Below are 13,761 nucleotides of genomic sequence, written 5' to 3' on the forward strand. Positions count from 1 at the left end.
CGAGAAAAAAATGGAATTCATGGGAATCCAAGTAAGCGTTGTTGATGAATCTTCTTGGTTAACTACAATGGTGATACTCCGTTGTTTAACTCTTTATAGAGGATGGTAACTGAGTTATGGGAAACTTTGGTCACGAGCTACTTTCACCTTACGATCACGCCAGATGACCATATGTGGGGATTACGACTCTTTGGTACTCTCGGTTCGTCAGAACGCCCATCCTCGTAACACGCCGTTTCTTTAGTCTTGTTCTATGTTGGATTGCTTTTCTCGTGACGAAGTTTATTTCTTATCGCGTCCGTTTCTTTTCATCGCTCAGGAAAGCGAGAAATGTTCATACTGTACTTCTAAGTTCGAGATCATATTGTGTTCTAGAAGGAACGCACAACTAAGTATTCTAAGTTCTTGGAAATTTTGATTTCCCCATTCTAGCAACATGATTCAATTACTAACTCAAAAAGAGATATCATTTCAACAATTGGTACCATACTCATATACTTTATACTTTCATATTTCAGTACCTTTTTCCATTCAAGAAAATTATTTCTTTTATTCATACATTCACAGTCTTTAGCCAAGAAAAGACATACTAACTATTTCTTTAAGCACGCTACCAAATCAAGAAACATCAACTCTTTCTTTAAACTCAGTATTTTCATCTGTTCACTCAAATTAACTGCATGAGTTATTTCTCCATTTCAAACTTTCAAACATCTTGACTTTCTTTTGAAAAAAAACAAGTTACCTTTTTCCTCGTTGAGTGCGATTGGTGGGAGTGCTAAGAGCGTTTTTATCGATTAGACAGTCTAGTGGAACAAGACTAGACCAAAGATTTTCAAAGAAGACTCACGGGTTCAGAGCGAGAAAGAATGCTCTGATACCACTCTGTCACGACCGCATTTTCTAAGGATAGAAAACACGGTTGATCGCGACTAGGGGAGGATTAAAGAAACGGGGAAGAAAGGGGAAAACAAAAATCGACCATAACTCGAAACAAATGGGAATAGCTTGAAATAAAATCAGAGTTTTGAACAAAATTAGACCTGAGTATTTTAAGATGCACAACGGAAGCAAATGAACGCGGTTCCATGTATGAAGACATGAACCTCCGAGAGTCAAAATCTGACTGAATTAAATGTCTTGTCTCAATAGCACTTCCTCCACCACTTCGCTGCTCAACCTGCACATTTAGAAATATATGCAGGGCTGAATACAAAAAGTACTCAGTGAACACATTGCCGAAAATTACACATATACATTTGAACATATTGTCAAGCCATCATCATAGTAACACTCGGGGTGTTGTTGAAAAGACCCGAGCTTACTAAAAATATCCCATTGGACTGCAGTCCCTTTTTCCTGTACTTAGCCATATCTGATCACATTGTGCCGTTGAGATGGTGTTCTCACACGGTCACCTTACATACATGTGCCGGGAAGGTGGCCACCTTCCACGGTCACCTGCTCTGCCCATCATGACAGAGGTAGCTTGTGTACACTAGTCCGAGCGGGGACACCACCCTCACTGGGACCCGAATTCGACTTATATCATCATTCATAATTCATTTGGCCTTAGCCAAACAGATAGGCATCATACACAAAATATTTATGGCAAGACAACATCTTTAAAAAAAATCACAAACATGTGTTCATGTTTTCATAAAAATACGATTTGTATTTTTAGTATAAGAAAGCTCACCTTGTTCGCTTAAAACTCTTTAACTTGAATTTTCCTGACTCCACCCTTGACTCACGGAGATAGCCTTTTGAAAACAAACAACGTACTAATAAGACTCGATAAATTCACATACTTATAGGAATGCATGCCCCTACTTTATTTCTTTTATCATTTGTTCACCGTTAGAAAATTTTAGAAACTTGCATATTAATTAAATTGGGAAATTTAACTAATAGCACTTCTTTATTAAACTTAATTATTTATGTGACTTGAGAACGTCGTCTCCCTCTTTCTTTCCATTTCCTTAGCGGCCGCCCGAGGCGTCGCGGGGCGATGCCGGTCGGTCACTCACGCCCATAATTCCTCCGTTAGCTCCTCGTATTTTTCCATCATAATATCGAACAAAAACCCCAAAATTATTTAAGCACATAATCATCGAAATTATTTCCCCTCGAAAATATATTTACTTCGGACTTAGGATATAATTCCTCGTTCCTTGAAAAGTTTTGAAATTAGTTAAATAATTCTTAAAATTAAATTATTGGCCCAACAATTACAACCTTGGCCCACTTTTCTTCATTAATCCACTTGATTCCATTTTATCTTGCTTTAAAATTACTAAGGCCCTAACAAATGATTTCCCACTGGCCCAAAACAAAAAGAATTGATTCAAAGCCCAAACCAATTAGTTACAATTGGAGTCAAATCCTTCCTGTACTCACCTCCATCGTGCCTTCCACCTTTCTCACCTCCCCATCTCCCAAATTAGGGATTCTCAATTCAAACGAGCATAGCGGCGGTTCCTTCCTCTTCTTCTCGTCTCATTCTTGTCCGGCGATTTCACGACCGGAGCGTCCCCTCCATTTCGGACGAGCCCCCCCTTCCGTTTCCAGATCTGGAAATCCTTGAGTTGTGAAGGAACGACGCTTCCAGCCGCTCATCTCCCTCTTTTCCGGTGAAAACGCTGCCACCTCGACGGAAATCTCGGAGTCCGCCGTCGTGCGGTCCTTGCGCCGACCTCTACTCCGCGCCGCGAGCAGCAGCTCCTACCGTCGTCCCGCGCCGTTCGCCGTTGTTTCCTCCGCGAGGCCTCCACAACATGCACCGGAGCCTCACGCCTGCTCCCTCCGTCCTTCCGGCGAGTGCTCCCCCTCTCGGTGAAGTCAGCGGTGGAGAGGAGGCGTCGCCTCCCTCTCCCAGCCACGGCCCGTAGCTACCCCGCGGAGCTTTCGGGGATCCGCCGTCGTTGGACTGCCCCTTCGTCGTTCCCCGGTCGCGTCGACCTTCACGCCGGCGACCACTGCTCGCCAGGAGAAACGGAGCTGCTGTCGCGCCGTCGTCCAATCTGTCGCTCCTCCAAACTCGCCCAGCCACCGCCGCCGTCAGCAGCGTCCAGCCACCGCCGCAGTCAGCAGCGCCCAGCCACCGCTGCCGTCAATGCACAGAGCCGTCGCCATCGCTGTCGGTTTCTCCGCCGGTTCGCGCAGTTGTCCGAACTCGCCCCGAACAGCTCCGAAACGACACCGCACAACCCCGAAACCAACTCGAACCACCCCGCAAGGTAAGTCCCTTTTACAACTTATTTTCTTTCGCAGTGGGTGTTCGTTATTGATTGATGAGAAATTGTTCGAATTAGGTTTGCTTGTTGATTGAGAGTTTATTTGCATTAATTGTGGGAGATTGGTGTTAAACTTGCTATGTATTGGTTAATTTCTGATTTGGGCAGATTCTACTTTCTCTTTAGATATGCATATGGTACGTATGTGCAAGAAAAGAAAGGTTTGGGATTTACCTTTTTATGGTGAAAAAAAAGTGTTGTTGGATTGTAGGACTTGATCCTACAATTATCTGCAGCTCTTCACCTTCGATTCCTTGTCAATCTTATGTCGTGTTGGTGTGTGTGAAGAGAATTTTGGGATGTTTGATGGGTACTTGAAAGTGCAAAGATGTGGGAGGGTTTTATATACTTGTTCATTTGCAAGTTGCTATGCAAGTTGTGGGGAGTTTAAACTTGGGGAAGGTTTAACATGGGGAAGGTTTTAACTTGTGGGAGGTTTTAACTTGTGGGAGGTTTACTGCATAAAATCTTTTCAAATATTGTGTTTGGATTTGGGATAAATCTCCTCCGTCTATTAATTCTATTCATATCTACTATTGGATTTCATTAGATTTTTCCCAAGAATATATATATACATGTAGATTTCATTTATAACTAATGTATCTCACTATCTCTAACTTTCTTCTTATGTAGGAAAGAAAATCTCTATGTAAAGAATGGGGGTGGTCCTCATAGGTGAATCGGGCCTCCTTGGAAAAAGACTACAACCATTGAACGGGACTTGCACTTTTCTCCTCAATTGTGCTACATTAGGATTCAATTTGTTTTGTAATGTTGGGCGTTTGTGAAACGGGCACTAAACTTTTTCTTCAAAATTACTTTGATAGTCGTTGGAAATAATTGCTAAACATTAAACAACATTTATTGGATGTCTTGTCTAAATTTTCTTAGACTCATCATCATATACCTTAAAATTTTAGGTGCCGCTTTGAAATGTCACAACATTAGCAGCAACTTGCTTTTATTTGATCTCGTAAAAATCCCTTATAAAAATTTTGGGTTGTTACACATGTATCACTGAAATGAAATCATGCAGACAACATTTAAACATCATTCATAAATTATGTCAACTGCATAGAAATTTAGAAGTGATTCAAAGAATTAAATTACACATACTCATTTGTTCCTTCAGTTTCTACTATGTAGTAGTAGATATCTCTTTCATCCAGGTTCAGGGTTGGTTTCATATGCACAGCTCGTATTTCAAATGGTGATCGTAGCACTGGGCTGGGGCGCATTTCAGCATGAGTCCGTCTCTCTCTAGCTTCAGCCAGTGGAATCTCAGAGATAGGAACAGGGTTCTGTTGTCAGTGAATTTAATGTTATTTACCATCACAAATCATGTCAACTATATTATACTAACCATATCAATAACTAATATAATTATGTCAACTACAATAGATATCGTGTAAACTTCACATACAAGTTATGTCAACTACTCTACATGCTCTGTCAACTACATATACAAGTCATTTTTAAAAATATAATAAGGTTAATTTTACTTATTTTACCTGGTAGACAGTCATTCTTCTCTCTGTGTTTTCAGGAGTTTTTTCTTTTTCCTCATGCATCTTCTCTATCCATTTATATCCTTGTTTTTGCACGTTCCATTCAGGAGGTGTGTCATCCATTGTTTCAAGACCCTCTTGCATCATATATTCAACAATTGAGCATGCAGCTGCATCCTCCCTATCTTCCTGAAACTTCATGCTATACCATGTTAATTATGTATTTATCAATGTCAAATACGATATCCACAATGTCACTAACTTATATAAAATCTATAAAATTTATATACAAAGCTTCTAGAGTTTAAGATAATCATTATAAATTGTACCTGTTCATTTATGATATCAACAATGGTGTTTGTGGCCTTGATTGCTTCTTCATTGTTTCTGATTTCATAGTCATCACATACTTTTGATAATATGTGCAAGGCATCTTGTGTTCTTAACTCTCTATCAGCTTCAACATCTTCTTGAATTTCCAACTCACTTCCCCTGTTCTCAGATCCTATTAGTGATGCCAGTGTGTTGTCATGCTCTGAAGCATTAACTTCTTGTTGTTGGAGAGATGGGGATGATGTCCGTGGAGATCCTAGTATGGCTGTCAAGATAGGAGAGTTTGATTCGTTATGGTCATCACAAATCATGTTCTCCTTTCTTTGTTTGTCTTCTTCAACAGATGGTCTGGCCTCTTCAGGATCACCAACTGGTGAGGTCAACTCACTTCCCCTGTTCTCAGATCCTATTAGTGATGCGAGTGTGTTGTCATGCTCTGAAGCATTGACTTCTTGTTGTGGGAGAGATGGGGATGCTGTCCGTGGAGATCCTAGTATGGCTGTCAAGATAGGAGAGTTTGATTCGTTATGGTCATCACAAATCATGTTCTCCTTTCTTTGTTCGTCTTCTTCAACAGACGGTCTGACCTCTTCAGGATCACCAACTGTTGAGGTAGGTAAGTTATCTTTGTTTCTTTGTTCTACAGCCTGTTCAAAAATTAGTTCAACAATGTTACTTTCTAAACTGTAGGAATAATCCAATGTCAACTAAGAGAAACATATATCAACAAAATGATGTATTAATATCATTATAGGTTGTTTATGTACTTACTTTATCAAAGAAATCTTCCAATCTGAAAGTTGGAAATTCATTCAAGTCTTCAATTGTTTCGTTTGCTTTTTCAGCATTCCGTATTGAATCAAACATAGCTTTCCAGTTATCAACAACGACATCGTTGTTTATATTATATGACTGCGACAAATGGAGAAAAGTGTCACTCACAGAGGCAACTGGAGATTTTTGGCTTCCAATTGCACTTCTAGCAATATCACAAATAAATCCGAATAAATCATTATTCTTGCTCTGTGATGAAGCTTCTTTGAGGACTCTCACAAGGTTCGTCCTGCCATCACTTATCTGCTTGATGTATTTTACTAAATTGGCCACCATATGTGATAGGAGTATGTTCTGAGAAGAAGATCCAACTCCACTTTCATTTACATCAACACTTTTTTCTTCATTCCCTTGCTGCTGCTCCTCCTGTATGAAATCTTTTGGGAGTAGGTTCTGGGAAGACCCAACTGCACAGTCATCAGGAATCTGTTGTTGAGGCATCTGCTCATCCACCTCAACCTCCTGCTTCTCTTCCTCGTGCGGCTCCAGAGTACGGACATATCTCTTCTTTATACGTCCTAAACCAAAAACTCCTTCACTTGTCTCTCTATCTTCTCTAGCCTGTAGATGCTCACTTTTCCATCCTTTCATTAATGGAAATGTGTGAGGAACAGGACGCGTGTCTTGTGTAACTCTGTCTAAGTAGTAGAGCTGCATGTGTTAAAAAATTAATGTCAATTACTGGTGTGTAGTGTCAACTGAATACACAAGCCCCTTAAATAACTAATGTCAACTATAGTACAAGCTATATCAACTACACATACAAGTCATTTCAATAAGTAATGTAATGCAAAATGTAAAACATACCATGAGGAAGGGAAGTGGTCCTGCAAAGGCGTTCTTCTCTGTCTTCGACCAATTATCAATAGCAAACTTGAGCACAGAGATTGTATATGAGCACCAGTTGATATTTCTAACATTATCCAAATCATCAACTATCTCTCCAATCTTAGATTTTATCATTCCACATGTTGAAGGCTCAATCAATGCAGATTCTAATAGGACCAAGAACAATCTCTTGAACTGTGGTCCTCCTTCCTTATCTGCTAACATAAGTTGTTCAACAGCTTTATGGTTCACATTTCCTGGTTTTGTATCGCATTGTTCTGCTAACTCCCTCATGAAAGGTGCATTACTTTTCCACTTCTCTCTATAGTAAGTAATGTTACCTCTTGGAAATCCATACACAAGCTCCACATCCTCTTCCGTGATATGAATTTTTTTCCCATTATAAAGCTTTATCTTACACTTTTCTTCATCAAAGCTCTTCAACAAAGAAAATGCTAATCTACTAGGAATATATTCAATTTTGTAATGCAAGACACTCTCAAAACCAATCTCCTTCACAGAATTAATCTGTGCCTCATTCAATTGGCTTATTGCTTCAACAAAAAACAAAGGCTTCCTTTTCACTAGAAGCCTTTGAGATACATTTTCAGCATTCTCACTCTGTTTTTCATTCTCTATGCTTTTCTTTTGTTTTTTCTCAATATTCATTAACTCTTTCTGTGATACCGAGGTACGCCTTTTGCGCTTTGATATTTTTCTGTTTTCTGGTTTAAAATGAATCACAATTAATCTATATCAATAATAAGTTCAAACATTAAGTATACTCTGTTAATGAATCTATGTCAATACCTATGTCAATAGCCATGTTAAACAAATCATACTCTGTTCAAATAAGCATATACTCTGTTTTATAGCTATGTCAATAGCTATTGTATGAAATGAAACACAATAAATCTATATCAATAACTCTTTCTAGTTTACTCTATAGTCATCCTAACATCTATTTAAACAAGCATATACTGTTATTATAGCTATGTCAGTAGTTATTGTATGAAATGTCAATAATCTTAAGAATTTAACCAAATTCCTAACTGGTAGGAGGTGATGCTTCCAAAAAAATCAGCACAAATCAAATTCATAAGAAAACAAATCCAGATTTAATTTAATAAACTAAAATCGAAGCAATATATTTCAAATTTGAATCAATTGGTAAACCTGAAGAAGTCGGAACCACCGCGGAAGAAGACGGAACCACTGCGGAAGAAGGCGGAACCACCACTGATGTGGAACACCGATTTCCTTCAATTGGCGCTTCAATCGATTCAACTACGGTCGGCGCTTCAACCGATTCAGCTACAATCGGCGCTTCAACCGATTTTCTTCGAATTTCATCTTCAATCGTCATTGTAGAAATGTATGTTTGAAGGAAGTTCAGCAAATTTGTGTTTGCACAGAGAAACCGAGTGTTTTAGAGAGTTTTGGAAAATGATTTGAAATAGAATTTTTTTTGCACCATTTGATTACTGAAATGACAGTTATACCCCCGTGTTGACATAATGTAATAGCTGTTGACATTTAGTTAATCTTGTGGATTAGTGGCTGATATTGCATCTCATTTCTCAATTTAGGTAAATAATCTCAACCTAACAGAACCCTATATATATATATATATATATATATATATATATATATATAGGGTCATGTTAAAGTCCTTTTCTATGCTTAGATTTAAGTTCCAATTTGATTTTGATCGTTGGATATGCTAGATGAACGAAGCGGATTTAAGTAGTATATAAGCATTCCGTAGTTCATTATTTCGTTAATTTGATTCATTATGGGGGTGAAACAGTAAATTTATGTTATCAAATCTGAAGAAAACGAGGAGCCGCGATTTTAGCGTGATACACCCACTACTTTCCATCTACCGCCTCATTCATCATAAACCGTATTTACTCCCGCTTCTCTCTCCAAAATCGTCTTCACAAATCGTCTCTCAACGCAGTCTCTCTACACATTCCTCACTAAAAAACCCTAGCCGCCACAATTTCTTCTCCACTCAATCTCCCAACGCAATCACTCAACGCAATTCTCGCTTTAAAAACCCTAGCCGTTGATCGTCGCCAGGTTCCCGGTCCAAAAGTCGGCGTAGAGGTAGGTTTGAATAAGTTTAATTTCTGGGTTCCATCAACTCGATTTTCGCCATTTTCGCCGATTGTCGCCGCTTTATCCTCGTTTTTCGCAGCCTACCAAAACACCAACTCGGGGATTCACAACTTTTAACCCACAAAAACGGGATCTTTTCAAAATCTTATTCGACACGATTGCCATTTAAATAATTATTTCGTATTCATTGTGGTTAGGGGTGGCTCTTTAATTGATATGGTAATTATTGGGTGGGTTACAAGTGTTTTGTGACCCAATTTGTATACGAAATCTGCTAGGGTTCAGATTTTTTGGTACTTTTCCCAGATTAATATTGACGAAAAGAGGACGTCCTTCAACCTCTCAGCAACCTCAATCTGAAGGTGGGCATTCTATCTCATTTGCATGTCGATTTAATGGAATAGTTGCCTGATTCTGTACATGAATTACTTGGTAAATGTAGTATTTGTATGTTCATTATATGATTGAATTTTTTCATTGTGTTACTTTTTCTATGCATTATGTATCCTGTTTTATGCATCATGTAACTGCAGTTGTACTGTGGTCAAATAGTGAATGTATTATTTGTATGTTCATTACATGATTAAATCTTTACATTATGTAACTCATTCAATGCATTATATATCCTTATTTAATGCAGCATGTTACTGCTTTTGTATATGGTCAAAGAGTGAATGGAATATTTGTTATGTTCATTACTTGATTTAATATGTGCATTATTTGGCTATTTGAATGCATTATGTACCATGTTTTATTCATCATGAGACTGCTGTTGGACATGGGTCAAAGAGTGAATGTACTAATTGTATGATCATTACTTGATGTAATCTGTGCATTATTTTGATATTTTAATGCATTATGTACCGTGTTTTATGCATCATGTGACTGCTGGTTGACATGGGTCAAAGAGTGAATGCAATAATTGTATGTTCATTTTTTGACCGGATCTGTACATTATTTGGTGATTTTAATGAATTATATACCATGTTCCATGCATCATGTGGTTGCTGGTTGACATGGTGCATTATTTAATGAAAATGTGACACAATATTGATAGCTTCCCATTTAAATAATGTTATGATGTTGTATGTAGGACAGCAGCGAAGTAGCTGAGATTCAGGAACAATGAAGTGAAAAAAATCGCAGATAAATACTGTGAAGGCAGATGGATGAAGACGAATCTGTACATTATTAAACTAGTAGTATACATTATGTATCAAATATTATGCATTATTTGACCGCTGTGTACATAGGTGAATAGGTGAAAGTCATATTTCCTTGTGCATTATTTCATTACTTCTGTACACTATTTATCAAGTATTATACATTATTTACCAAGTATTATGCATTAGTTGACTGCTTGTGTACATGAGTACAATCACCACTGTACAAAATCACCAAAAAAAACATCTCATCCAACATTTACGTTATATATCATAAATGGTCCATTACAGAAATTAAAATAACCATTATAGAGTAATATATGTACATTATGTGTGTCACTAAAAACTACTTCCCTACCCGATATAATATCCTGTTCTATGCATTATGTATCCTTTTGTTATGCATCATGTAACTGCAGTTGTACTTTGGTCAAATAGTGAATATATTATTTGTATGTTCATTACATGATTAAATCTTTACATTATGTAACTCATTCAATGCATTATATATCCTTATTTAATGCAACATGTTACTGCTTTTGTATATGGTCAAAGAGTGAATGGAATATTTGTTATGTTCATTATTTGATTTAATATGTGCATTATTTGGTGATTTTAATGAATTATATACCATGTTCCATGCATCATGTGGCTGCTGGTTGACATGGTGCATTATTTAATGAAAATGTGACACAATATTAATAGCTTCCCATTTAAATAATGTTATGATGTTGTATGTAGGACAGCTCATGTCTCGACCATTACTGAACCTAAAATAACCATTATTTAGTATAATATGTACATTATGTAAATAAGTCAAAACTACTCCCTAGCCGCGATGATATCTAAACCCTCATTTTATAACTGAAACTCGTGGACTTTGGTAATGATTTTGTCAATTAGTACATACTACACCCTAGCCCCAAGGATTGCTAAACCCTTTGGGAAAACAAGAAACGTGCGCCGAACAAGCAAACACGACAAAACTTAAATTAAAGTGGTCATGAAAAATGTACATTATAGATCACAAATGATGCATTACAGAACCTAAAACAACCATTATATTACAAAATATGTACATTATGTGTATCCGTTACAAAATACTACCTAGCCGCTATGCTTTCTAAACCCTAGATGAATGACTGCAGCTCGTGTACTTTGACGATGTTTTTAAGGCTTAGAACATACTACACCCTAGCCCCAAGGACTACTAAACCCTTTCGGAAAATAAGAAACGTGCGCCGAACAATCAAACACGGACAAACTTTAATTAAATTTGTCAGTAAAAGTGTACATTATAGATCACAAATCGTGCATTACAGAACCTAAAATGACCATTATATACTATAATATGTACATTATGTGTATCAGTTAAAAACTACTACCTAGCGGATATGATTTATAAACCCTAAATGAATGACTGAATCTCGTGTACTTTGGCGACGGTTTGCTTAACTTAGTACATACTACACCCTACCCCCAAGGAATCTTAAACCCTAGGGGAAAAGACGAAACGTGCGTCTATCTATCATACACGACCAATTGTAAATAAAACTGGTAGAAGAAATTTACATTACATATAACAAATCATGCATTATATATCCTAAAAAAACCATTATATAATATAATACGTACATTACGTGTGTCATACTCGCGGTCCTACGTACAAGTTGTGTTTCACCCAATATACTACTACCCTAGCCACCAGAATTGGGCAACCCTAGGGGAATGAAGAAAACCTAAACCCCACCTTATCAAAACCTGGAATCATGTTTCCATATAAATATATTGAGACATGACTACCGGCTCATTAAACCTAATCATTGTCGTATACATATCATGCATTATATAGGCAATATCATCCATTGCATATTCACATTTGGTGCATTATTTGAAGCCGTTTAAACTACTAACCTAGCCACGACGAAAACTAAGACCTAAAGGAATGCATCATACTCGCGGTCCTACGTAGAGTTTGTGTTTCACACAATATACTACAACCCTAGCCCCCAGAATTGTTAAACACCTTGGGAATAAATGAAACGTGGGAAAAATAATCATAGACTTCAAAACGTGGGAAAACCTTTTTGCAATGAACGAAACCTACAACCAAACGGTTTTCAAGTTCTCTAATCCATTTAATCTCAGCATAAATTCTACTTAGATTACATTCTTCCATTGTTGAAGAAAACGAAAACAATAATATGCCGAAAACGATGCGGGTGTGCTCCAAGAAAATAGAATTTGAACGCGAAATAAAAACCAATGCAAATTTCGCCAAAAAATTTAGAACACCAATTGTCTTCAATGGAGAATGATGGGAGAATAACCGGTGACAGAGAAGAAATGATTCTGGAATCGTTGAATAAAACCGCTGCAATCTTTAGATGGAGATAATCAAGCACTTTCCATAACCGACGTTAATATGTATACCATAAAAGCCCTTTTCTATTTTTTCAATGAATAAAAAAGAAATAATCAGGCTCTATTTTCGGCCTTAGGATCTTGAAAATGGATGACCGAGATTGAGAAGGAGATTGGATTAATTAGGGGAAAAGGATTTGAATACAATCCTATATATATATATATATATATATTGTACTACTATATATATTATATGATGCACATTGGGACACCAAAACCAATTGGATTAACATGGATGAATATAGCATGTTTGGATTATAAAGTTGAATATAATATTTTAATATTATTTTAATCTAACTTGTGTCTTCATAGAAATTTACATGATTCTCAATTGAATGCAAGCATCGATGAGTGGTTGAAGTTGGGAGAAAAACGACATTTGGCGTGGGGGATTGGAGTTGCAAACATTCCTTAATTTCATTTTTTTTTCACACTAATTGTATGAATATAAAAGAAAACCTCATATTGTTTTATTTCTCTATGGAAAAGTTTTCTACGAGGACATGTTCATAGAGGCATGGAACCACAATTATTAGATCAACAATTTATTTCGGTTTAATAATTATAATAAAAAATAATACAGTAATAATTTAATATATTTAATGCTTAAACTCTTTTCATTATTATTCTTTTTCATATTAGATGGAGAAACGATGATTTAGAAATATCTTTTATTGAACCATTAGCACATGAATTGATTTTTATTCAACTCGAATATGAAAAGTCAAATTATAGTTGAATAATATCCATTTTATTGAATTTTTGGAACTTCCTCCACCCCACCGCCGGTGATAAGAACTTGTCGTTGTCTCGGCTGTGCCACCGGAAGCTCTGGATAAGTCGGAGTAGGAGACTCTTGTATAAATCCAACCATGACTAAGAAAATTTCCAAGATTAAAAAAGAATTAATAAAAGTTGGAAGTATTAATTACAAAAAGGGAAATCAAGCACATGATGTGGAGCTAAAAATGAATAAAGTTTGGTTCCTAGGATGAAACGGCATTAGGATTATTAGGCCTACAACTTATAGCACGCCTTTTCGCTTTTGTGTGAAAGTCGCATGCCGCTAGCGGACAAAACTCCATTAGGTCAATGTTTAATTTATCATTGAATTATGCATTTTCTTGTCCCATATACTCACTATACTAATAAAAAAAAAATTTAATATTAAAATAATAGTAATGGTGAGGTACAACCCCTGTGGTTGGAGCTCAACAAGGGATCCAAGTCAGGTAAAATTTTAATATTAAA

At 36.9% G+C, this 13,761-nt stretch overlaps 1 protein-coding gene across 1 annotated transcript; it reads right to left on the reverse strand.

Moving 5' to 3' along the window:
* Nucleotides 1-4,402: 4,402 nt before the first annotated feature.
* On the reverse strand, nt 4,403-8,165 carry LOC121799848. Its single transcript, XM_042199355.1, has 6 exons — nt 7,976-8,165; nt 6,779-7,524; nt 5,909-6,622; nt 5,134-5,784; nt 4,808-4,993; nt 4,403-4,597 (listed from the first exon to the last, which is right to left on the reverse strand). The coding sequence occupies exons 1-6, from the start codon at nt 8,163-8,165 to the stop codon at nt 4,403-4,405; spliced, it is 2,682 nt and encodes an 893-aa protein (XP_042055289.1).
* Nucleotides 8,166-13,761: the final 5,596 nt, after the last annotated feature.

The sequence above is a fragment of the Salvia splendens genome, chromosome 4 (assembly GCF_004379255.2).
Source record: "Salvia splendens isolate huo1 chromosome 4, SspV2, whole genome shotgun sequence".
In the NCBI taxonomy this organism is placed as follows: Eukaryota; Viridiplantae; Streptophyta; class Magnoliopsida; order Lamiales; family Lamiaceae; genus Salvia; species Salvia splendens.

Excerpts from the sequence above, each read along its gene's own strand:
- LOC121799848 (XM_042199355.1), bottom strand. The coding sequence starts at position 8,165 with ATGACGATTGAAGATGAAATTCGAAGAAAATCGGTTGAAGCGCCGATT. Across the intron at positions 4,994-5,133 it reads TTGATATCATAAATGAACAG|GAAGATAGGGAGGATGCAGC; the intron begins GTACAATTTATA and ends ATGAAGTTTCAG. Across the intron at positions 4,598-4,807 it reads GAAGAATGACTGTCTACCAG|AACCCTGTTCCTATCTCTGA; the intron begins GTAAAATAAGTA and ends CACTGACAACAG.